This window comes from Nycticebus coucang, chromosome 18 (assembly GCF_027406575.1).
Source record: "Nycticebus coucang isolate mNycCou1 chromosome 18, mNycCou1.pri, whole genome shotgun sequence".
Classification (NCBI taxonomy): domain Eukaryota; kingdom Metazoa; phylum Chordata; class Mammalia; order Primates; family Lorisidae; genus Nycticebus; species Nycticebus coucang.
In genome coordinates, this window is record NC_069797.1 from 72,219,400 (window position 1) to 72,243,984 (window position 24,585).

A 24,585-nucleotide genomic window follows, 5' to 3' on the forward strand; every position below is an offset into this window, starting at 1 on the left:
ACTGCCCGAGATGGCTGCAGGAGGCCCGACGCCACCAGATTCGTGGATTCCATCCCAGACTTAATGGAGACAAGAGGGGGCGGGGAAGACCCGCAGCACCCGGGCCGGGCCGGGCCTGGGTGTGAGAAGGCTCTGGGCAGGGCGACTTGGCATTGATGACTCTTAAGTCCCAAGTCTGTAGCCTTTGCTTCCAAAGTATCAGCTGAAGCTAAATTTTGCTCCTACGGACCGTCAAGGGGGATTAACTCCTGAGACGCAGGCTCAGGCTCCACTATTTTCAGAAGAATAGTTTCCAGTGGTAAATGGTCATTACCAAAGTAATAAATATTGAGATAATCAACAAAAGAGTCCAGACCTGTGGACACAGAGCGAAAGTTCCCTTGTCGTTAGGTCGCCTCTGGTTTTTAAAGGGGGTGAAGGTGGTGAAGGCTTTAGATTCTTTCACACCAGTGGCCGGGAGGTCCCTCAGCCCCTAGGAACAGCCATCTTTCTGAGAACTCCACAGCCCTTCCCTCTGCCAGTGAGAGCAATCACTTCTTGGGATCTAATGGTTGTTGCTACTGCATCCTGCGGTGACGGGAAAGATGGGGTTCAGAGTAGTTTAGAAAGCAGACCCCTGAATTCTATCTCTGGAGGGCTCACCTCCCCACCCCTGATGAGCCTCCCTCTGCACACGTGTCCCACAAGCAGCAGGTCCCTCTGCCTGCCTCATCTGGCAGTTGTGGAGAGGAATGAGATATTAGGTGTGAAGGGGCTTTATGAATGTAAAACAGCCACAAGAGAGTAGATGGTTGTGATTTGGGGGTCAAAGATGTCCTCAAAAGAAACAGGAGCTGCAACGGAACTCTGGGAAAGCCTGGTTGGAAAGAGGTTTGGAAGCACCTCTGGCTTGCAATTCTAGCTGTGTCTTGTATGAACTGACAAGTTACCAGCACGCTTCCCTATCTAGCAAATGAGACCAGCAGCCTGCCTTCCCTCACTGGGATGAGATCACCCAAGGAAGGCACCTGGCCATCCCCTGGGCACATGTGGCTGCCAGTGGGTCCCTAACCACTGGTGCCCTCCCCCACTGCTCCCAGGTGGAAGCCCTCCCCATTCCAGGCTGGCCAGAACCTTTTCCTTCTGAAATCACAGCTTAAGTCTTATCTATTCCAAAAACAGCTTTCCTGGTTTTCTCTGAGATTATCTCCCTCTTCCCATCTCCTTTTCCATTTCAAGTAAATTATTTTGCCCCCTCCCACTAGCTGTAAATAATTTTTTTTTTGTTTGTTTGTTTTGTTTTTGTAGAGACAGAGTCTCACTTTATGGCCCTCTGTAGAGTGCCGTGGCCTCACACAGCTCACAGCAACCTCCAACTCCTGGGCTTAAGCGATTCTCTTGCCTCAGCCTCCCGAGTAGCTGGGACTACAGGCGCAGGCCACAACGCCCCCCCCGCTAAATTTGTTTTCTTTTTTGCAAGTGTTTAGGTTGGGCCTTCCCAGTTAGATTCCATATCAATTTAAAAGGCCTCTACGACAAAGTCTTAGGTCCCTTTGTAATTCTGTTCTTTATCCAAATTCAGGCTCCTTCCACAAACATTTAACATTAGTGGGGCGGCGCCTGTGGCTCAGTGAGCAGGGGGTGGCAGGTTCAAACCCAGCCCCGGCCAAACTGCAACAAAAAAATAGCCGGGCGTTGTGGCGGGCGCCTGTAGTCCCAGCTACTCGGGAGGCTGAGGCAGGAGAATCGCCTAAGCCCAGGAGTTGGAGGTTGCTGTGAGCTGTGTGATGCCACGGCACTCTACCGAGGGCAATAAAGTGAAACTCTGTCTCTACAAAACAAAAAACATTAGTGGAGGTTTGCCTTTGGGGACAAAGATAGGAAAGTCCAATCTCTGCTCTCTTGCTCTCAGGATGTCTGCAGTAGAAACAGGATGCCCAGGGGAAGGGGCTCAGTAGATGCTTCTAGACTGCACTGTAGCACTGTGGGGGAAACTTGACTTTTAAAAAATTGCTGGCTGGTCTTGGTGGCTCATGCCTGTAATCCTAGGCCTCTGGGAGGCCCTGGAAGGTGGTTTGCTTGAGCTCAGGTGTTCAAGACTAGCCTGAGCAAGAGCAAGGCCCTTTCTCTACTAAAAATAGAAAAACTAGCCAGGTATTGTGGTGGGCGCCTATAGTCCCAGTTACTTGGGAGGCTGGGGCAAGAGGATCACCTGAGCCCGAGTCTGAGGTTGCTATGAGCTATACTGTTACCGAACTCTACCCAGGATGACAGAGATGTCTCAACAAGAAAAAAAAAAAGGAGGTGCTATTTTTCCTTGATGTTTGGAATTCCAAGCTTCCAGACCTGTGGATTTCTTTCCTCCACTGAAGCTAAGTTTTGCTCTAACCTGGTAGGCTAGAGCTGTCCATGAACACAGAGAAGAAATTAACAAAATAAAAAAACTTAAGGCTTGAATACCTACCTTGAAATTTCTGGCAAGCTCTCTAAGCTCCAGATTTGGGGGAAGGATTTGAGGTCTTAACTGCACCTTTGTTGTAACTTGACCTACAAGCCTTTAGGCCTAGGCGTGTGTCTCTGCCTGTCTGGGGTGGCTGGGGCCTGCCTCTGGCACTTGGGCAGGATCCTTGCACTTTGTGGGGCTGGCACGTCAGTGGTGCAGCTCCGCCCCCCAACACACACCTCCCAGTGATTGTTAATGTTGGGATCTGGGCATTTTATTTGACATTGTTTTTTTTGTTTGTTTGTTTGTTTTGGTTTGGTTTTTGAGACAGAGTTTCATTATGTCGCCCTCGGTAAAGTGTCGTGGCATCACAGCTCACAGCACCCTCAAACTCTTGGGCTTAAGCGATTCTCTTGCTTCAGCCTCCTGAGTAGCTGGGACTACAGGCGCCCGCCACAACACCTGGCTATTTTTGGTTGCAGTTGTCATTGTTGTTTAGCATGCCTGGGCCGGGCTCAAACCCACCAGCTTTGGTGTATGTGGCCGGAGCCCTACTTACTGAGCTACAGGCGCCAAGCCTAGTTGACATCATTTTGCCTGGCCCATAGAGATTGGTTAAGAGGATGATTAATCTATTTTCTTGCAGAGAAGTTGGAAGCCTCACTCATTCTAGGCTGGTCTTTGTGCTAAACTGTGGTTCTGGCAGGTTATTTCCTTTTCTGAAATAGGCTTCCCACAAGAACAGTCTATGACTTCCCATGGCTCTCCTGAGTTTCTCTATTCTCTACTGAGGTGAGACAAGATGGTCCCGGACTGGTCATCTCAAGGTGTCACCAGAGCCTGGTGTCAGCACAGTTTAAGGTGGGGCCTTGCTGACCCAAGTCAGAAGCCATCTGTTGGGGGTCTGAGAGGCTGTTTGACTTCTTACTTCCCTGTTCTCGGGAACCACCTGGAGCCATTTCACAGGGCTGGGCCAACCTCTGCTGAGCAGCTGGTAAAACCCTGAGGACACCAAGTTGCTGGCAGAGTGCCTGGGGCTCCGGGCAAAGCCCCCCACCACCACTGTGGGAAAAGTACCTGCATGTGGGGGCTCTTTTGCACCAGGCTTCAGTTGCCTAGCCCCCCTCCTCTGGGGGAGCTAACACATGTCAGGGCTCCACGGCAGCTGGGCCACGCTAGGGTAGAGCAGTAGGTTTTCCCCATGGGTTCCTTGGGGACAGGATGGTGTTCAGTGTGTGTTGGAATCTCCCATGGGGGTTCGCACACTGTACGTTTTCTAGGAGAATGAATGAGCACATGCTCAGTCCACACCCTTCCCTTCCCTTCCATTTTCAACCTCAGCCTCTGACTGAGCTCTGTTTGGCCACTTCCTCCACAAGATGAGCTTTGCTCGCCTTCTACAGCGTCATACATCCTCTTAGAGTGCAACTCCCAAGGGCTCAGGGGGTGAAGAAGGCTGCTGGGCCTCAGAGGTCTCCTGGCCCAGACAGATGCTGTTCATCAAGCTGGGGACTCTCTGGGAATAGAAGGTGACAGCAGGATTGAGCTGGGCCCAAAGGAGAGATGAGGTAGGTGGAGGGGTGGTACCAGAGATGTCATGAAATTTATTGGAAATGAGGCCAGACGTGGGATTCAGAACACCTAGGTCATACTTACTGTGTGACTTTACAGGAGCCACTTGGTCCCTCGGAGTCTTATCTATAAGGAGGGCATGGTGATAAATCAGACCACGGCGGGTTCGCAGAACGATTGGGGGAGATAAACTATGTGGTCCTGCTTTATGAACTGTCAAATCCAACAGTTACTGTCAAGATGCCAGTTAACTGTTACTGTTGTTGCTAAGTTGAGCTTTAGGCTTCTGGGTATTGTGGCTCCCAAAGCCCAGGCTTCCCCACCCCACACTGGGCAGTTCTGGCTGTCACTGTGCTTTGTTATGTTATTAACAGGTTGCCCTGACCACTGAGCTGGGGCATTTCCAGGGAAGCAAAAGATGATATTGAACTTCTTGAGGGAAGAGTGGGCAAAAAGAGCCACAGCCAAAGCCCTGGGCTCCTGAAAGTTCCACTAATGGCAGGGACTCCTGAAGGAATGTTCCATCTTATCCCCAGATTTATGAAGGCCAGAGCTTCACTTGCCAGTGACCCCTGGGGAAAGGGAGAGAACCCAGCAGTGCCCTGAAACAGAGGCTTCCTCCTGGTGTTCCCAGGGCCCTCAAGTTTGGATTAGGACCAGAGCCCCAGGGCTCCGATGATCCTGGGTTCAAAGCCTGACTGTCACTGTGTGACCTGAGAAGTCACTTGAGCTCCCTTATACTCAGTTTTCTCACCTGTACAACGGGGACCACGCGGGCCCCACCTCCAGGTGCTGGCATAAGGTTGGTGGATGACGTAGGCAGAGCACAGCACCAAGCCAGGGCCGGGCCGTGGGCCTTCTTGAATCCCAGCAGGTCTCAAAATCAAGGACCCAAGTTAGACCTTTCGGATCAATGTTGGTCCTGAGTGTCCATCCTTGCCACGGAATGGGGACATCCCTGTTAGTGTTTCCTGGAACTGAGATAACAGAAAAAATTAACAGCTTTATCTGTGAGAGTCGGTCTTGGCTTTCTGATGGTAGGTTCACTTAGAGTGGTCATGCCTTCTGAGCTCTGAAGAACGGCCGACGAGAGCTAGAGCCCTCCCAACCTCCAGAGAGCTGGAAAGAAAGGGTGTGGTGTGAGGACAGCGCTTCTGTCTGTGGTGCTCTCCTGAGAGCTCAGCTCAGGGGTACATGTGACTTAAACAAGACACACTTAGAGAAGGCAGGGGCCACTGCTCGAGTACTTTTTTTATTGATCAAGCCCTTTACTGTATATTAGGAGCTCCATGTCTCAAACCCACCAAGTAGTTGTTACTCCTGTCCCCTTTTCTTCACATCAAAACCAGAAAAGACTAACTTACCCGAGAGTGAATAAGGCCAGATCCTGGGTTAGAAACACCTATGGTCAGGCTGCAGCCTCAGATCCACGAAACAGCAGGAAAGGATTCCAGCAGAAGCAAGAATCATTTTGCTTCTATCCTGAGCCATGGTGGGTGGGAGGAGGTTGCCAGGCTGAGCCTGGGCCTCATCTTCACCAAGCAGACAGACTGCCTGGGAGGGGTCTATGTTGTCTCAAGGAGAGTGGACTTGTGCTGCTTCAAGGCATTCTTAGCAGGCCACAGTAATGGCCCAAATCACCACCTGCCCCCCTCGCCCTCTGCCATCCCCCAGCCTGCATACACACCAGAGGCCCCCATCAGCTCTCTTCCCAGAGCTCAGCTCATGGCCTAGGGGTGAGGATTACTGGAGCTGACGGCATCACTCAGCATCCTCTTCATCCCAATGTGATGTGACACCTCTGCCCAGATGTTCCAAGCCCTTAAAGGAGCAGTCCCCTCCAATCAGGAGATGCTGGTACTTGCACCATTTACTGGGGCACTCCCACCTTCTACATGTTCTTTGAACCGAGCCCCCCAGATCCCACACCCTGTAATTAAGCTCTGAAGCTTGGGTACTTCTGTCTGAGGCTCTTCCCACTTTCCCAGCCTCCTACACCTAGAAAGAGAGGCTCGTCTGAAAGAAAAGAGGCTTTAAGAGACGAGTGAGATGTGTCTTACCCTCTTGTCTAGACACATCTGACCCTGAACTCCAGCCAGTGAGATTGTGATTTTGAGCCAATAGTTGCAAAAACAGGGCCAAAAGGGGGAAGGGCTTGGCATCTCCGTGCCCCCCACTCCCGGGTTGTAGGGAGAGTGAGGGGAAGGTGCAGGAAAAGGTATTTATGGGCCGCCCGTAATTGTCAAAGCTCATCACTGTGGCTGCAGAGTTTGTTTTCTCTTCTCCAGAGTTTTTTAGTTTCCTGAGTGTTATCTTGGGAGTTTAGTGTATGTGTGTGTCCTTTGGTCTTGGGAAGCCTGGGAGTCATAACAACAACAACAACTCATCCTGGTCTGATGTCAAGGCTAATTTATACTTCCAAGTTGATGGCTTCATGCTACAGGACACCAGCTTTCTCCACTCTCCAAGCCCTCTGTCAGTTGCTCTCTAGAAAATAGTTGTATTGGAAGGCAAAAGACATGAGGGAGGCTGGCAATGGGGGCGGGGGGCACGTTGCCCCAGGCCCGGATGGGCAGTGTTTTCGAGTAGCAAATACAGTCTTGGCTGAGTAACGTCTGGGGAGTCCTCCAGCTGAGCAAAATTTTGTTTGTCCTAGGTCACCAGGAAGCAACAGGGACAGAGAAGTTGGGTGAGGAAGCTTAGGGGCCTTGTAATTGAGTCTGTGATAAACTAATTGCACAAATGTTTTCCGAAGAGAATGTTTCTCCCTTCTTTATGAGCAAATAGTCTGGCTGCTTTAGGGAGGGTGATAGAAAATTAGAGACCAGCTAAACCACTCACTTTCCAGAACAGAAAATAAAACCCAGAGAGTTGTTGAAGTTGAAGTGACTTGTCCAGGAGCACACATGCCCCTGTCAGCACAATCTGGGAGGAGATATGAGTTCTCCTAACTCCAGGCCAGCAATTGTTCTACTAATGGGAGATTTTCAAATTATTTTATTTTTGTGAACCGTGGATTCCTCCTCCCACGCCCCCTGCATGTGAGACTGTACGTGCTATAAAACAGATCGGTGGTCCTGCTGTGTGTCAAGTGGGGTGAGGGTCCCAGAGCCCTGTCTGCTCTGACTTTTTCAATGAATTTCTTGGGGTACCTTTGGGAGGCCCAAAGACTTCAGGATGCTGTCTGAAAAATCATAACACTCACATGAAAAGAGTAAGCCATCGAGAGAGTCTCTATAAGATGCTAGGCTCTCCTTTCCGAGTTTTACAGCAGTGGGGCCGCAGGACTCAAAATCTTTGCATAGCTCCCTCCTCGGCATGTGTGTCCTGCCAAATAGTATCTCTTGGCTCCTGGGCTTTTGAAAGGGGACCTTTGCTAGTGGAGGATGACTTCTTATTCACACCCCTCTCCCCTCTTGCAAAATTTGATCCTGCACCCTACTCATTTCCTCCCCCTTCCTTCCCCACCCCTTTAATTTCACCACCACTTCCCCCTTTCCCAGAGGGTTGCAGAGAAGGTGTGGGTCCATGTGAGACAGCTTGTTAGCCTTGTGGAACCCACAGGCAGGCTTGATGGTCTTATCCAAAGGCAGACTGCTTAGTCTGTGGGTCCAAGCATTCTATTTGGCATACACAGTTGTTCCAATTACTATTCTGTAGCAAAACAAACTCCTCTCACAAAACAACGCTTTTATTATGCTTCTGGACTCTGTGGGTCTCGGGAGTTTGGATAGCACACAGAAAAAATGGCTTGTTTCTGCTCATGATGTAAGGGGCCTCATCAGGGAAGACTTGGAGATACGAGTGACTCAGTGGCTGGGGGCTAGAATTACCTGGATCATCTTCACTCACACGTCTGATGGTTGCTGCTGGTTGTCAGCTGGGATCTCAGCTGGGCTGTCAGCCAGAACACCTACCTATGTATGGTCTCTCATTGTGGGCTAGTTTGGGCTTCCTCCCAAGATGGCGGCCAAGTGCTAAGATGGAGAGTCCCAAAAGAACCAGGAAACTATGTCACCTTTTATGACTGTATTAGATCATCAGACCTGACACAGTAAAGTACCACAAACAGCAGAATGATTGTCTCACCATTCTGAAGGCAGTGTTGGGTCCCTCTGAGGCTTGTGAAGGGGAATGTGCCCCAGACCTCTTATCTAGTCCCTGGTTGCCTCAGATGTCCCCTGGCTTACAGAGGCGTCATTCCAGCCTTCCATCTTCACATCTTCACATCGTCTCCCCTCTGTATACATCTGTTACTGTGTCCAAATGTCCCCCTTTTATGAGGACACCAGTCGCATTGGACGAGAGCCTACCTAATGACTTCATCTTAATTTGATCATCTGTAAAGACCCTGTTTCCAAATGAGGTCCTGTTCACAGGTGTGGGGTAGGAGTTCAACGTCTTTGGGGAGGACATAATTCAACCCATTACAGAGACCTAGCCTTGAGAGTCACAGAGCATCGCTTCTGCCTATAGTCACAAGGCCCTCCACCCAGTTTCAAGGGGAGGGAGCGTCCACACCAGCTCTCCATGGGAAGAGTGTCACAGGCGTGTAAAACGGGAGATGTTGCCGCAGTCATTTTTAGAAGATACAGTCTGCCACAACAGTGTTTAAAACACGTATATTTTTAGTTGCTAGTATTTAAGCATACGGGAAATTTACATAAAAACTTGATTTCTGGTTCTTGAGGCATCAGAAGGACCTGACAACATTGGGTGCTTATTTCCCCATGCCGGCAACCAGGGAGTGCCTCCCCCACCCCCACCAGGTGGGTGGGCCCTCCAGCTGCCCCACTCCCCCCTGTGCCCCCTGGTCCACTGTCAGTTGCCATCTAGTCTCTGTGCGGAACTGCTATTTCTCTTGCACTCAGCCTGGTTCTTTCATGAAGGTCCTTGCAGCCTCTCCCTGGGCAAGCACCCTCCCTGAGTGTGCCTCCCCACCCAAGGCTCTGCAGAGGAAGCTCCCGGGGGCAAACCTCCAGAACTTCCCCTAGGGTGAAATCTCCCTGTCAGGACCTGAACAATTCCACCCGGCCCCACCCCTGCCCTGAGAGCAGGCAGAAGGCAGCACAATAAGCCCTGTCTCTGATTCATGGCCCCAGTGTCTGCAGGACTGGTCCAGGCAGGACGACTGGGCTGGACAAGCACAGGCAACAGGCTGATTGCAGAGGGAAGGACAGGCTGGGGGCGGGAGGCTGCCCGGAAAACTGCAAACAGATGTGGTCATCATAGGCCCCCCTGGATGGGGTCCACTGGCCTCTTTCTGTCCCTCTACCACGAGTCTCTTTCCAAGAAATGACACCAGGGGCTACTTCTGGGGTGGTTTCCCTGACCTCCTGCCAATCCCATCCATTTGTATCTTCTAGAACAGTGGTTCTCAACCTTCCTAATACCGCAATGTATTTTCATTGTTACAAAGGAGTCACCACCCACAGGTTGAGAACCGCTGTTCTAGAACTTTTCCAGATATTCTCTGCTATTGGCCAAACCCTTTTGCAATAAATGCTGAGAAAGTAAACAATGCCAAGATTGCCAACGCTGTTTCTGTGTCACCCCAGGAGACTCAAATTGGAGCAATGATTTTTGACACAGGAGAGTCCACTGAGCGGAGAGCAGCCCTAGCCCTAGAGTCAGGGGCTGCTTCTTGCTGTTCTGGGCTCCTGCAGGAATGTGGGCAAGTCCCCTCTCCCCGAGGAGCTGAGCCCTCTTTAAGCTCAGTTGGGACAGACCCCAGGCATTAAGGATGTCCCTGAAGACCCTAGCTCTGCCACCTTGCACACCAACTTGGCCTCTCTGTGTCTTTTGCTCCTGATTTTGTAAGATTGAACGAGGTAATTTCTGCAAAGTCCTTTGCAAAGTGTCCGAGTGTGAGCTCTTGTTAGTATTCACATGTGTTCCTGATGCGTGTGTTTCCTCCATTTTGCATCATGCTGTTGGGGTCCAGAGCAATCGGGACTGGCGTCTCCCCTGCACGCCCAGACTGGAGCAGGGTGGGGTGCGGTGGGTCCGGGCACCAGGGTGGGAGCCTGCCCTTCCTCCCCTCTACCAGGCCCAGTGCCAGACCAGAAAGGGGCAGGTCCCGCCTCTATCCACAGATGGGCAGGCTATGCCTCTGTGCACCCCAAGTCCAATGCACCCAGTGCTCCCGAGACTCCCTGCCTTTACCCAGAGTCACAGCTGTTGGGGAGGGGCTCAAGAGTCCAAGTCACCAGCTGGGATAGAGTTACAGTCACCAGCCTCTGTGATTAATATTTTGCAAGTTGATGGCCTTTCCTGACCTCAAGGAATGACTGTTGTTTGTTTCTTAGTGAGGGTAGAGAGGATTCATAAAGGGGAGGAGGTTGGGAAGAAACAGGAAGACAAGTATCCTATCTACATAGTTGCCAATTTAATTCAGGGCAATTCAAGAATTGCCTTCCTTTCCTAGAGAAATCTTAGACTGCTGGGGGTTGGGGGTAGGAGAAGAAGGGAGCGGAAGGGAAGTTCAAGGTCCCAGCAGTGCCTCATGCTTGCTGGGACCCCACCAGCCTCCACCAGTTTACTGAACCTAGATTCCCAGAGATAAAAGATGCACATTGGAGCTCCCAGGACAGCTTCTCTCTCAAGCTCCGCTCTCTCCTTCTCTAGGGCTGCTGTAACAAATTAGCACAAACTGGGCCCTAAAACCAGCAAAGATCCATTTCCTGGCAGTCCTGGAAGGTGGAAGTCCCACATTAAGGTGTGAGCAGGGCCGTGCTCCCTCCACAGCTCCAGGGGAGGATCCTGCCCTGCCTGCCCCTCCTCCCTCCAGTGCACGTGGCCATGGGGACATCTCAGCTCCCAGCTGCATCTCTCCAATCTCTGCCTCTGTCTTCTCATGTTTTTTTCCATGTGTGGCTCCATGTGTCCTCTCTTCTTCCTGTAAGATCCCCTGTCACTGGACTTAGGGCCACCCGATCTAACAGGACCTCATCTTAACTAATTACATCTGCAAAGACTCTACTTCCAAATGAGGTCACATTCTGAGTTCCAAGTGGATGCAAATTTGGGGGGAACACTATACAACTACTCTACTACCCTTGAATACCTTATCTGGGGGTCACACCAGAACCCCACAGAGGTTCCAGCAAACGTGGATTGGACCATAGGCCACTTCAGACTGTAGTTGGTTAAATGCCTGAACCCACCTGTTTCTGTGCGGGCCCATGGCTAAGGATGATTGTTATAATTGTAAGCGATTCAGAAGAAATAACAACCAAAATGATATTTCCTTTCCTTACATGTGAAAATTATATACAATTCAAATTTCAGAGTCCATAAATAAAATTGGATTGGAATACAGCCATGCACATTTGTTTGTGTGCCGTGTGAGGCTGCCTCTGCCTTAGCGCAGAGACTCTGTGGCTCACAAAGCCTGAAGTATTTACTTTCTAGCCTTCTGGGGAAAGCATTCGCTGACCTGAGGACATTGCTATTCTGAAACAAAGTTTCCTGCCTAGACTGTGACCCAGTTTGAAGGTCTCTCCCTCTGGGTCAAGGAGCATCTGAACCCTGGGCGAAGGTTGCTCAGTGGTTAAGAGGGGGTCACAGTGACACCAGGCAGGCCTGGGTTCAAATCCCGGCTCTGGCATGTCCACGCAGGTCCTTTTCTCTCTGCATGCAGGAGTGTCTTTATCTCCAAGTAGGGAGGGGGGGACCTCACATTCTGGGGCTGCTGGGAGTATCCACAGGTGAGGCCTTTGGCAATGTTTACAAGCGCTGCACCTGCTTGCCAGAAGGGCTGCTGTTTCATGAAGCTCTAGTCGGCTTAAAAGGTCTTAGGTAACAGAAAGTCAAAGAACTCTTAAATTGTACAACACACCAGAAAATTCCACCCGTTATGGTGAAAAATCCCATAGGCCTCTCCTGTCCATGCTCACCTTCCCCTCTGCCCCACAGAGGGGCTGCCCCTTACAGACTACATCCCAGAACCCTCTGAACTCCTGTGGAGTTTGGACCATAAGAAGCCCAAGTGGGAGAATGGAAGGTGGCCAGAGAGCAAGGCTGGGAGCCATGGGCCCCCCAAGACTGGGGAGGTAATGACACCAGCTGGGGTCCTGGGGGCTGTGGTCCCTTAGCTTCCCAGCACCTCACCACAGCCTGGTGAGTGGTCTCTTTATTAAATGCTCCTCAAAGAAGCCCAATATGAGGACGCCAGTTCTTCCCAACTTCACCGATAGACTCTGAAAGCCTAGTCTAGCTCTCCCAAAGTTTCTAAGATTCCGAAATTTTCCACTGACATGCTTTCTGGCTAAGAAGAGTGCTGAGGCAGGGTGGAATACGGCTGGGTTAGGTAGTAGAAATCAGAATGACCCAAGTAGAATTGCTCCAAAAGCTCTGGGGAGATTCCACGTCAAGGTCATTTTATCTGTGAACAATGGCAGTAATTCCCTGCCTGTATAGAGCGTCGCATGGCTTACACATCCTGTTCACACACCATCTCCCTTCTAACACCCACTCACTTTCCTCTGAGGGATACAGAGCAGGGACCATCACTCTCATTTTCTGGAAGGAGAAAACTAAGGTCCTGAAAGGTTTGCATGAAGCCCCACAACAAGGTTAGAATTGGGACTTAACCCAGGCAGGTGGCTGTTTGAGCAAATGAAAACAGAGGATGCCAGGACGGCACCTGTGGCTCAAAGGAGTAGGGCACCGGCCCCATATATGGGAGGTGGTGGGTTCAAACCCAGCCCCCGCCCAAAACTGCAAAAAACAAACAAACAAAACACAGAGGATGCCTGGTTATATGTGAATTTTAGAGTTTATGTATTGTTTAAATGAATAATGTTTTGGGATAAGTATATCCCATGTAAAATATATTTGTATTTTATTTATTTATTTTTGAGACAGAGCATCAAGCTATAGCCCTGGGTAGAGTGCCGTGGCGTCACAGCTCACAGCAACCTCCAACTCCTGGGCTTAAGCCATTCTCTTGCTTCAGTCTCCCAAGTAGCTGGGACTACAGGCACCCGCCACAAAGCCTGGCTATTTTTTGGTTGTAGTTGTCATTGCTGTTTGGCAGGCCCCGGCTGGATTTGAACCCGCCAGCTCTGGTGTATGTGGCTGGCACCTTAGCTGCTTGAGCTACAGGTGCTGAGCCTATATTTTATTACTTTAACTGGCAACTCTAACTTGGGCCCAGGTTTCTGATATTCAAGGCCTATGTTTTCTGCTACAACAATGATGCTGACCCATAATAGGCTGAAGACAGCCTCTTAGCAGTGTAATTTCTCTCACATTTCACAAAAACTTGTCAGTCTTGGAGACTAGGAGCGGAGAAAAGTTGGAGGAAATTTCCTCCAAACATTAGTGAAGTCAGGGCAATTTCCTCCAGACATTAGTGAATGTGTCCCAGACCCTTCTGTTGGGAAAACTGGCATGGGATTAGCACAGACCCTCAAACAAAACCCTGGGTTTGAGAAGGTAGTCAGAGAACAAGCCTCCCTCTGAATTTGGGATCACAGCATCCCACCTGGTGGGCCAGGACTGAGTAGGAGATATAGCACAGGGTTAAAATTGACTTGCTGGTCCTCCCATGCCACCCCCAGCCCCAAATCACGGCTTGTGTCCAGGACATTGTCCACGTAGCTCTCCTCCCCTCCAACATGGCAGCCCCATGGCCCACCTGTGGGAGGGGCTTAAGCTGAGGGCCAGTAGTTGGCCTGGGAGCCAAGAAGGACAGCCCTGGTGGTTTGGGCCTTGCCCTCCTTCCAGGTGCAAAAAAGAAACAGGGAGTCTGGGGGCCTGGGGGTGAGCCCCTCTGGAGGTCACCTTTATCTAAGAGGTGGCCTCCCTCTACTTCCCACCATGAGTCAGAGGAGATGTTTCGCCCATCCCATTTATGGAGGCATAGTAAGACTAACAGAGGTTGAACTCAAGTTCAGGTGGAAGCTGGAATTAGTGGGAACCCAGGTTTGCCAAGCCCATGCTCTATAGTGTTAACCCCAAGGATAGTTACAAAAAATGAAAAAATGGGCAGCACTCATAGCTCAGTGAGTAGGGCGCCAGTCACATACACTGAGGCTGGCGGGTTGGAATCCGCCCCGGGCCAGCTAAAGCAACAATGACAACTACAACAGAAAAATAGTTGGGCGTTGTGCTGAGTGCCTCCCAGCTACTTGGAAGGCTGAGGCAAGAGAATCGCTTAAACCCAAGAATTTGAGGTTGCTACCCAGGGTGACAGCTTGAGACTCTGTATCAAAAAAAAAAAAAAAACAACAACAAAAAAAGAGTGAATGTGTCGAATTAGTTATGGACAAGAACTGTAAAATATTAGGTTAAAATAATATCTAGGATTCTGCTCTTGTATCAATCCATAATTTCTATATGTCCTTGCTTTACTGTAAAGAAACAGGCCAGGCACAGTGGCTCATGCCTGTAATCCTAGCACTTTGGTAGGCCAAGTTGGGAGGGTTGCTTGAAACCAGAAGTTCAAGATCAGCCTGGGCAACAGTGAGACCCGTCTCTACAGTAAATACATAAACAAACAAATAGAAACTGGAAAGCACTAGTGATAAAATTATAGGTGTGATTTATGCAAAGCAGGCAATAATAAAAAACTATCCTTTGAGCCCATTCTCATAAAAAAGAATAATGTTATGACCCAACATCAGATTGGCAAAGGAATTCACATTTGTGTGTTTTAAGTAAAAATAAAGTGTTTAAAAGTATATAAATGTAAGGACAAATTCCCTGCTTTTCCTGTGTCTCAATCAGTTGAGCACCCTCTATATGAATAAATGTCTGATGTGCATTATATAATCATGTGGATAATGCAGAATAAATATACCCAGGAATGGCATTAAATGCACAATTAAAATTATTTCTCCATCACTCTCTCTCATTTGAGTTCATGTGATTTCATGTACGTGAGATAAACGTGGTATAATGAAGCCCCACTGTATTCAGAAATTCAGCCATCTAACCCTGGCTCGATTAAGTGGTTTGGGCCACCAAACACACAGGGTTTCTCATAGCAGCAGGATCACTGGGACCTGAGATGCTAGCTTTATAGAAATGAAAGTAAGGGTTCTCAAGGAACTTGACTTAAAATATGGGAGGCAGCAAACGTCTCAGAGCCAGACTTAAGTACCTAACTTGTCTCTACCAGTTCCCAAGGGCAAGTCACTTAAACACTCTCTGCTCCAGGTTCCCTTCGAGAGGGTTTCCACATGTTAACATGTTATGCGTAAAGGGGTCAGCACAGTGCCCGGCACAGGGTGAATGCTGTGTTAGAAGTGTTAGCCAAGGCTATTATTTGTATGATTATTATTCACTGTCATTTGCATAATGCATCTGAGAAGTTCTTATCCTAAAAGTTTAAAACAAATAGAATACTACATTTCCCTTGAAGGCACAGGTGTCAACTCACCTGTACATTAAGAGCGCAGACAGACTGGACTGTGACTCTGCAGAAGCTCAGCATGGCTATACAAGCTATGTGGGGAAGGGGGTGCCCCGTTCACCTTCCGGGGAGAAAAAGAATAAATGTTGCCTCAAAATTCCAAAACAAAAGAGTTTATTTATAAAATACTGACAGTTTGACAGGACATGGCACTTCTCATGGTATATTTCAAACCAATTTCTTTCTTACCTTTCATTTAAAAAATAAACCTGCTAACGAGCTATATGACATAGATATATATATATTTTTTATTACAGATAGACACCTGCCATAACGAATATTCTCCCCGTAATTTTTCATTATATCTTTTAAATCAAAAAATAAAGATTTGTGTTGAATTTTTTTGTTTGTTTGGAGTCTGTAGGGGTGAGGAAAGGTAACACATTTAAATGCTTTTGGTCATTCTTATGGAAACAAAGAGAAGGGGAGGTGGTCCCAAGGGGTCACCTGTGCTCAGGTGCTCAGGGGTGCTGTGTGCACATGTCCACGGGCGCCCCAGCCAGGGGCCACACAGAGGCACCAGGGAGTGGGTGGTGGCTGCTCAGAGGGTCTTCCTCTCCATCTCCTGCCCACTGGCCTCCCCGCCAGTGGAGGCACCGTCAGATGTGCACTCTGGGAAGGGGAGGGAAAGCCCCCACCCAGCCAGAGTGACGCTATGGTGAGGCTCTGGCACCTTTAGAAGCGCTGCCCAGGGAGATGTGGGCAGCAACAGAAGGCCTCAAGGCAGCATGCGCTGTGCGGGGCAGTCCCGCTGTGCCCTTGTTTCCTCTGAATCTTGGCAGTGTCAGGTTTAGGGTAGGAACTGTTATGGGAGGGGAGAACACGGGGAGGCAGCCTGGGTCTGCAAACTCCCTGGAACCCTTGGAGGAAGGTGCTTCCGGAGCCCACAGCAGTTTTTTTTGGTTTCTCTCGGCAGTCTGGGTGTAGCAATGACGTGAACTCCGGAGGCGCAGCCAGGAGGGTGAAAGAGCAGCCCTGGTGTGCCCAGCCTGGGTTCCTGGGTGCCACACTGGGAGATTTCCTTAGGGCACAATGAGGCAATGCCAAGGGTGCCCGGTGTGTCCTGGCGGAAACCCTGCTTCTGGTGAAGTCATACGAGCAGGGCCCTGGCATTGTTGGCTCAGGAAATCAAAGGCCAAGAAGACTCCACATTATCCATGGGCAGTGCCCACCGCCACTTTCTAATGTGGCCAGAGGTCTGGGAGGAGGGCTGGGAACCTCCACTTCCCCCCAGCAGATATGTAAACAAGGGCAAAGACATGTCTTCTTAAAGACTCTAGAGTTTCACAGCTGGAAACTGGGGCTTCCAGATGTGGCTGGGGTGGTGGAGGCAATATTTCAGATGGGTGGGCACTGGCTAAGTGTGGGGCTTTAATTTTGACCTCATGCACTCATCTTAGATTCTGGTTGGCACAGAGTCCTTGCCCTCTCAGACAACAGATCCCCAGGTGCAAGTGACCCAGGCCGCCCATGCCTCCTCGGGGGACACAGCTTGGGCTATCAGAGGGAGTTGCAAGAGCCTCTTTGCTCACATTCATAGGTGTGTGTGATCTGTGTATATCTGTGTGTGCACTTCATGAGCACAGCTGTGCACCTGCACCTCACTGCATGTGCACACACGCATTGGCACGGATGCACGTGAGTGTGTGAGGAGAGGGTGGAGGAAAATCTTAGTGCACCAAATGGTTCATTAAAGGCAAAGGAAAATCGGCCTCATGTGCAGTTTATACACACACAACACGACGTTTTTACTCACCCCTCCCTCCTCCCTGCCAAATCCTGCACTGGCTGGGATAAAATAATTCCCTAATGCAAACTGAGAACGTCCTTAAATGGTTACACACTTGGAAGATAGGGAAAAGAATGAAGTTGTTAAAAAATAAAAAATGAGAGAAAAGAAAGCACAGCACGTGCTCAGGTGGGCAGCTGCAGATGTGCTGCTATGGAGATGCCAGATGCTGCAGAGGGGCCGCGGGGGCTGGCGGGGTGGGGGTGGGGTGTCCAGCTAACAGGTCAGAGGGGCCCTGAAGCACCTTAGTTCCTGAAGGAGCAAAACCTCAGCCCTTTGACCTCCCCTGGGGGAAGCATTCCTTCCACGACCCCTTTGGTGGAGAAACCACTGATGGAGCCCTGGAGCTGGGTCAGCCTGTCTGTGGAGCTGCCTTGCCTTTCAACATATCCCAGTGCACGTTTCCTGGGGGCCAAGTGTGTTGGGAAAAGCCTATGGCTGGGTGCACCCTTTCCTGGGCCTGGACCCTGACTTCTTTCCTTAGTCACCATTACGCAGTGTCTGATTTGGGGCTGGTATGAGGGTGTGTGCACGTGTGTGTGTGTGTGTGTGTGTGTGTGGAGATGCAGGCTCTCTCCCCACTTTGGTTTGCTTCTGAAATCTCCCTCCCCTCAGCGGGGCCAACAGGGTCTGTGCTGAGCACATCCAGGGAGCCCTGCGTCTCCTACTCATCCCCAGTGGGCCTCGGGCCAGCTTCCCAGGGCTGGCCAGGATTGTAGAGGGGCCTTGGACAGCCAGGGGAATCAGAGAGGCTCCTCCCCAAACCCCTGTGTCCGGAAGGACTAAGTGGGTGGGAAGATCCAGGCCACCAGAAGTGGCTTTTTAAAGAACATTCCTTGGCACGGTTTGTGTGTGTAAAAGTTTTCCCTCCCACCAGCTATTCTGGTCCCTCGGTCCCATCTGACCTGGCCTGGCCTGGCTGTGCATCTTGTTGGCCTGGCTGTGCATCTTGAACTGGGCTTCCTGAACTACCCTTCAGCGTTCCCAGCCCTGGCTGGGCGGAGGACAGCCCGGAGAACTCTGGGTGCCCCAGACTCTGCACCAGCCTGGCCTCCTCGCTGGGCTCCTGTGCCTCTGTGCTTAGGAGGCTGTGGGTTCAGAGAAAAAGGGACATAGATCTGAAAATGAGGACCCAGAGGGATTTCTTTTGGAGAGGATCCACAGACTTTTTTCCCTTGCAAATGCATGGGAGGGGTGTGTGTGCGTGTATGTTGGCAGGAACATACCTATCCAGGGGATAGTGATATCTGCTCAGGTGGAGGTTCCTCAGCCCCCTAGCTCCCCACCCTAGGCAAGCCTAATTTCCTTGTTTTAGCAGCTCCCATTTTCCTCCTCATTTAAGAATGGGAAAGGTAGTACCTGGATTGGAAGGAAGAGAACAGTCAAAGCTTCAATCTCATCTTCCTGATTTCCTGCAATGCATTTTCCCATAGTCTCCAGGCAGCCACCTTACACCCATGCCCTCCCCCCAAACCCCAAGCCTTCACCTCTCCTAGTCCTTGCTCAGGAAAGTGAATTCCAGCAAAAGGAGGCCGGGTTCAGTCCTGGGGGAAGTGTCCCTCAGCCCTCAGGGCCCTTTTCCTTTGATTCACAATTTAAAAAATAAATGCAGGAACAAGGAAGTAGCTAAGCAAATTCTTACCCTTTAGTTTTTTTTGTTTTTGTTTTTTCCTTTTTCTAAATAAACCAAATGCTTGTGGAGAAGCTGAGTCAGGGAGGCAGGCAGAAGAGGCTGCCGAGACAGGGCAGGTATTTGGGCACGGCCATCTGATGCCTGCCAGCCATGGGGATGGCGCAGGGAAGGAGAGGTGGGGGCAGAGAGAAGGCAGGATTTGCCTCTGGGAACGCCCATCTTTTTTGCACAGGAGCTACAGCAGCTGACCCGGACTTCCAGCACACGTTAGAAGCGGGCAGCTGGCTGGATGTCCAGAAGCTTCTACCTCCCTCAGCCATGACCTCCTGACAGCCCTCCGGTCCTTTGCTTTCTCTCCCCCTCTCTCTCCAGGGGCCCAACCCATTTGGTGCCCGCAAGGCAGGGACATGGCCACTCCCCAGCTCTGTGCAATTCCCAAAGGAGCAGGGAAGCCCCGATCTGGCGGAATAACCACTGGCCACACTCTTCATGGTTTTCTCCCCCTTCTCAACACTGGCTTTGCTGGTCCTGGAATTTCTGGACAAATAAACTTGGGAGGTGAAGAGTTGACTTGGTTTCTTGGTGTTTTTGTTTTCTGGCAGGCAGTGGGAGGAGGAGTGAGGGAGGAGCTTGGTTTTTCTTTCTTTTTTTTTTCTCTTCTGTTGTCAAACAAATGATGAAAATCCTGCTATGGGAGCCCGGGAACCAGGAGCGAGGCTGCTGGGGGGACGGTAGAGGGTGCTCTGCTGACTTGGGGGGTTCGGGGGGTTTTGGGGCGTTGGAGTCCGGCTGGCCTTGGGCCGGAAGAGGCTGCCCTGCTGGGTGCTGTTGCTGTTGGCGATGGTGGTGTGGTCCGGCTCGCCCGAGTCGCTCTCCGTGTAACTGTATGCCTGGGCCCGTGAGATGCCTTTCTGCTGCCGCCGCCATGAGTTGTAATAAGTGGGGTCGCTGATGTAGTGGTTCACAAAAGAGTGGGCCTTCTGGTGGCTTGAATCGACCTCGTACTCACTGTCACTTCCCTGGGAGGACACAAAATCAGGGTATATCAGTGGCCCCACAGGGACAGGATATTGTAATCAGGGCTGAAAGCACAGACCACTGGTTCGAATCTCTGCCCTACTTCTTTCAAAACTTGGGCTGTGGGCATCTCAAACATTCTTACCATCACAGGGGGATAAGTCCCTCTGTGCCACATTCTGTCTCCTTTACAGCAGATTTTAGACATGAAGCGCCTACTACAGTGTTGGCACCAAACACTTGATGTAGCGCTAACCTTTGTTTTCGTTCTTTTTTAAAAATTTGAGACAGAGTCTCATTCTACAGCTCAGGCTAGAGGGCTGTGGCATCATCATAGCTCACAGCAACCTCAAACTCCTGGGCTCCAGTGAGCCCTCCTACCTCAGCCTCCCGAGCAGCTGGGACTACAGGCTTGCACCACCATGCCTGGCTACTTTTTTCCATTTTTAGTAGCAATGGGCGTTTCACTCTTGCTCAGGCTGGTCTTGAATTACTGAGATAAAGGGATCCTCCCACCTTGGCCTCCCAGAGTGCTAGGATTACAGGTGTGAGCCATCTCACCTGCTCTAGCCTTTTTTTTTTCAATTGAAGTGAGTTTCACATAACCTCGAGTGAACCATGTTAAACAAGTGCCTGATTCAGTGTCATTTAGTACTTCAAAATGTTTTGCAAGCATCACTTCTGTCTAGTTCCAAATCCCTCTCACCACTCTTTCCCTTTTCCCATCCTCCTAGTCACCTCGGCCCTCTCCTCTGTCTCCTGGAATTTACCTATTCTGGATATTTCAGATAAGTGAAATCATACAATGTGTGGCCTTTTGTGTCTGGCCTCCCTGCGGCAGTGGAATGTTTTCAAAATTCATCCACAACATACTGAGTTCTCATCTCTGTCCAGCCAACCCCGGAATAAGAGGCTCCAGTTAGTGAGAAAATGCTGGTGCCTACCCCTGTGTATTCCAAAATAAAAGCAACACTCAGTTATAAAATAAGCATGGAAAAAACATCAACAGAAGTTCTGAATTTTCATGCAATGATAACCTCAAAGCTTTTTTTCTTTGAAAATATGAAATATTAAATTATTCTTTTTTTTTTTTTTGATACTTTGGTATCCTAGGCACAGGTTTCATCTCCCTATAGGGGACATCAGCCCGAGACAAGAGTCAATCTGGGTTTCAAAGTAAAATCTGAATTGTGGATCTAAAAATATCACACATACCCCCCACCCTGAGCTCCCAGCAATGTTTTGAAAACTAATAAGACAACAGATGGGGCCGCCCTCACAAGTCTCTGGAAGAGAAGTGCTCTGATTTCAGCGAACAGCACACACTCAGTGAAATGCAGCTCGGGGGACCCCACCCAGGCTTCCTTGCCCTGGCCTAGCTAGGGCCTGAGGGCAGTTATCAAATTATGTCAACCTAAGGAAAACTTATTATGGGCAGTGGTGAGGTGGGGGCAGAAAACCCAGCTTGCCTGATACAAATGAATTTGGGATGGCCATCTGTGTTCTGCTTTATGGGTAAATATGGAGTGCTGAGTTTGGCCAAATAACTTGTTCTCAGGAACTCAGGTCTTTCATAACATTGGGACCTTGAGAGACAGAGCTACGGTGCATAGAACCATACTGGTACCAACTGCCCAGAGCGGGGGCCTTGCCTGACAGCATGAACTGCCGACCTACACCAGCCCCATCACCCCGGTCAGTGTTCACACCTCTGGGCTGCAGCTACCTGAGCACCAAGGCTGTGTGCTACTGTGGCCATGTGAGTGGGGACCAGAACACCAGTGCAGACAGGGTGAAGGTTTTTGCTTAGGAAACCATCTAGCTGGGCTTGAACTCAGATCTCCCTGACTTCCAAAAGCCACGGAGATCCTCACTCCCACACTCCTGCCTGGGGCCCGCAGGACAGGAATGAGAGCCTCTTCCCTCCTATTGTGGGTGGGGGGATAAATGCACCTGAGCCCACCTGCTAATTTATGCCCTCTGGCTTCTCCCCTCCCTCTTCTCACCCCTCCTCAACCCCAGCCACTCTCCTTACTGACCCCCAACCCCAGCAGATTACACCACCACCACCTCCATCCTCTTGGCGGCCAGAACTGGCTGGCCAAGACAATGGAAAGTCCCTGGGCCTTCTCCCCATGACGCAAAGCCAGGGTACAAGTCCCTTTCTGTGCCCACGGCCCAGCTGCGGGCCCAGGAGAACAAAGGGGGTGCACACAGGCAGGGTGGCAACCTGGGACCAAGCCGAAAGCATCTGAGTGAGCAGTGTGGTTGCTGCGAGGCCTGAGGCTGAAGGTCTGGGGATGTGGGGGGCAGAGGGACACCCTGGAGTTTTCTCCTCTTCAGGTTGGGTCTCCCTACCCATTCATCAGCTGGAGTAGTTGCTGGCATTGTTCCCCGAAGTTCTAGAATTTTGGCTAGCCCCAGGCCTCAGCTGTGGAGAGCAACCCCCAGGTCACTGTGGGCCCCCATTTTACAATGAAGGATTTCTGGGGTGAGAGGTGGTTATGGCCCTGTGAAGCTTCTGTTCCAGCTGTGCTCAGCAAGGTGTTTGGAGCCACCACTCAGCCTCAGTGTCCTTGTTGTGAATGGGCAGATCTCACAGTGCAAAGAACTATTTAGGAGAGAGTGAGGGTGGGCCTCTTCAGGAGGGGGAGTGAGCAGCCTAGAAGCCCCCCTGGATCAGTGGGGCCAGAGCCAAGTGGGGGAGGCTGACTCAGCATTCAGGCAGCTGGGAAGGGAGAGGAAGGTTTAGCTCCTGCCCCTACACCCCAAGAGACGTGCCAAGAGGGGGCACATCTGGCCCGGAAGTGGCGGGGAGCGGGCCTCTCTGGCCCTCCCAGGGACCCATTCATGCAGGATCATCATGGCACTGGCTGTCTGCAGACCACCTACTGGGTGCCAGGCACCCTGTGGGCAGCAACCTGCGAGGATGGAGGCACAAAGAGGGGCAGCTGGGAACCAAACCGAGCTGTGCTGCAGGAGCGGCCGGGCTGGCTGCAGAGCCTGCTCTGCCCTCTCTCACCAGCTCTCCAAAGACCAGGGAGGGGGTCTTTGCATCAGCGACTGCTGATCCCGCCTTCAACTCTGTGAACATCTGTTTCTTTTCGGGGTGGGGGTGGGGTGAGAAGAAAGAAAGTGAGGGGGGACCAGGGGCTCCTATTGCAGCTTTCAACTCTCATGGGCCTTGATAATTGAATGCAGCTTCCCAGGAACTGGCTCAGCACAAAGGGGGCCTTTCAGGGGCTGCCCCGCCAGACCGCCAGGCAATCAAGCTTCAGCTCCCTAGTCCCTTAACAGCCCCTCAAAGCCACTCAATCAGCAATTATCAGAGTCTGGGGAGGGCAGCACAGACTCCAGGCCTGGTGATGGCAGTGGGGAGGGGGCCAGAAAGAAGGAGGACCCTGGAGAAAAGCGGGGGCAGAACTAAGCCCTTTCACTTTTTTGTTCATCTTCAGCCCTCATGATCCGGCAGCAGACCCCACAGGCAACGGGCAGGGGACCCTTACGTTGCTGAATCTCATGAAGTCTGGGAGGGATGTGTTACTCTTGATGACACTGGGAGGGATGTGTTACTCTTGATGACACAGAAGTCACCCTGTGCAGCTCCTTTGGAGTCTGGAAGCTAGAGCCCCCTCCCACATCTGCGGTCCCAGGGCCTCTTTAGCACCAATTCTAGCCTGAAGCTGGCAGCACCTCTGTGCTGGTCTCCTGGCCTGTGACCTCGGATGCCCTTACCCTGGAGCCAGCTGGGGCCCGCCCTGATTAAAGGTGGGGGTGGGGGTGATGTGCTGAATGTCTCTGGGTTCCTCTGAAAAACCTCACTCAAAGCCCCTCAAGGCAGTGTTGTTGGGGCCCTGGGTTTCCTGTGCTAAGACAGCTGGAAATTTGCCAGGAATGTCCTTTGAAAAATGCCAGCTCAGACATAATATCGAGTGTGCTCCTTACACCCTTATAGGTAAAGTGACAGCCAATGTGTGCCTGCCCCTCAGCTGTCACAGATGTCTGTGGCCAGGGGCTTCTCTGGAGGCCACTGAGGTGAGGCTGGAGGCAGTGAAGGCCTCTCTCTTTCAGTCTCCACCCCATGCCAGGCAGCCAGGAAAGGGCAGGTTGCAGGAGGCATGGCCTTCAGAGTCAGCGGGCCCTAGATCTGAATCCCAGCTGCCAAACTTCTGAGCTCTGTGATTGAGGACAGCTTCTTGGCTTCTCTGAGCCTTGGTTTCCCCAACTGTTAAATGGGGATATCCCACTTGAATGGCGGGTGTTTGAGGTTAAATTAGAACATGCAAAACACGGGGCTTGGCACATAGCAGGAGCCCCGTGTGTAGCCGTGTGTCACGCTCCCTGGACTTTCTCTGCCCTGTAGTGTGTTTTGAGTTCGGCATATGTTTGGGTTTTGAGTTCGGCATATGTTTGGGCTGCCAGAGTCTGTGCGGGTCGGGCCATGGAGAAAAAAGAGGGGCGGCCTCTGCTGAGCCTATGAGATGCATCACAACCAGATGGACAAGTGACAAACATGGTTAAAAGGTCAGAGCCACTCAGCAGAGGGCAATGACAGATTGTGACCATCGCTGCAGCCATCCTGGAACCCACACGGCTCCCTTCTACACATGAACTAGTTGCTCGGCAAATAAACGCCCCCTCCTCCAGGCAGAACTGAGACCCCAGGTGGAGGGGCCCCTTCCCTGAGGTCTCACAGCACTTTGTCTGCCCCTGCACCACAGGAAATAGAC

At 51.0% G+C, this 24,585-nt stretch overlaps 1 protein-coding gene across 3 annotated transcripts in view; it reads right to left on the reverse strand.

Moving 5' to 3' along the window:
- Positions 1-15,513: 15,513 nt before the first annotated feature.
- SDK2 (sidekick cell adhesion molecule 2) overlaps positions 15,514-24,585 on the reverse strand; it is a 294,538-nt gene continuing 285,466 nt past the window's right edge. For all 3 annotated transcript variants that reach the window (XM_053568347.1, XM_053568346.1, XM_053568345.1), the window contains one exon: positions 15,514-19,857. In XM_053568347.1, the coding sequence (XP_053424322.1) occupies positions 19,504-19,857 (354 nt within the window). In that variant the 3' untranslated portion in view covers positions 15,514-19,503. The remainder of the gene's footprint in view (positions 19,858-24,585) is intronic.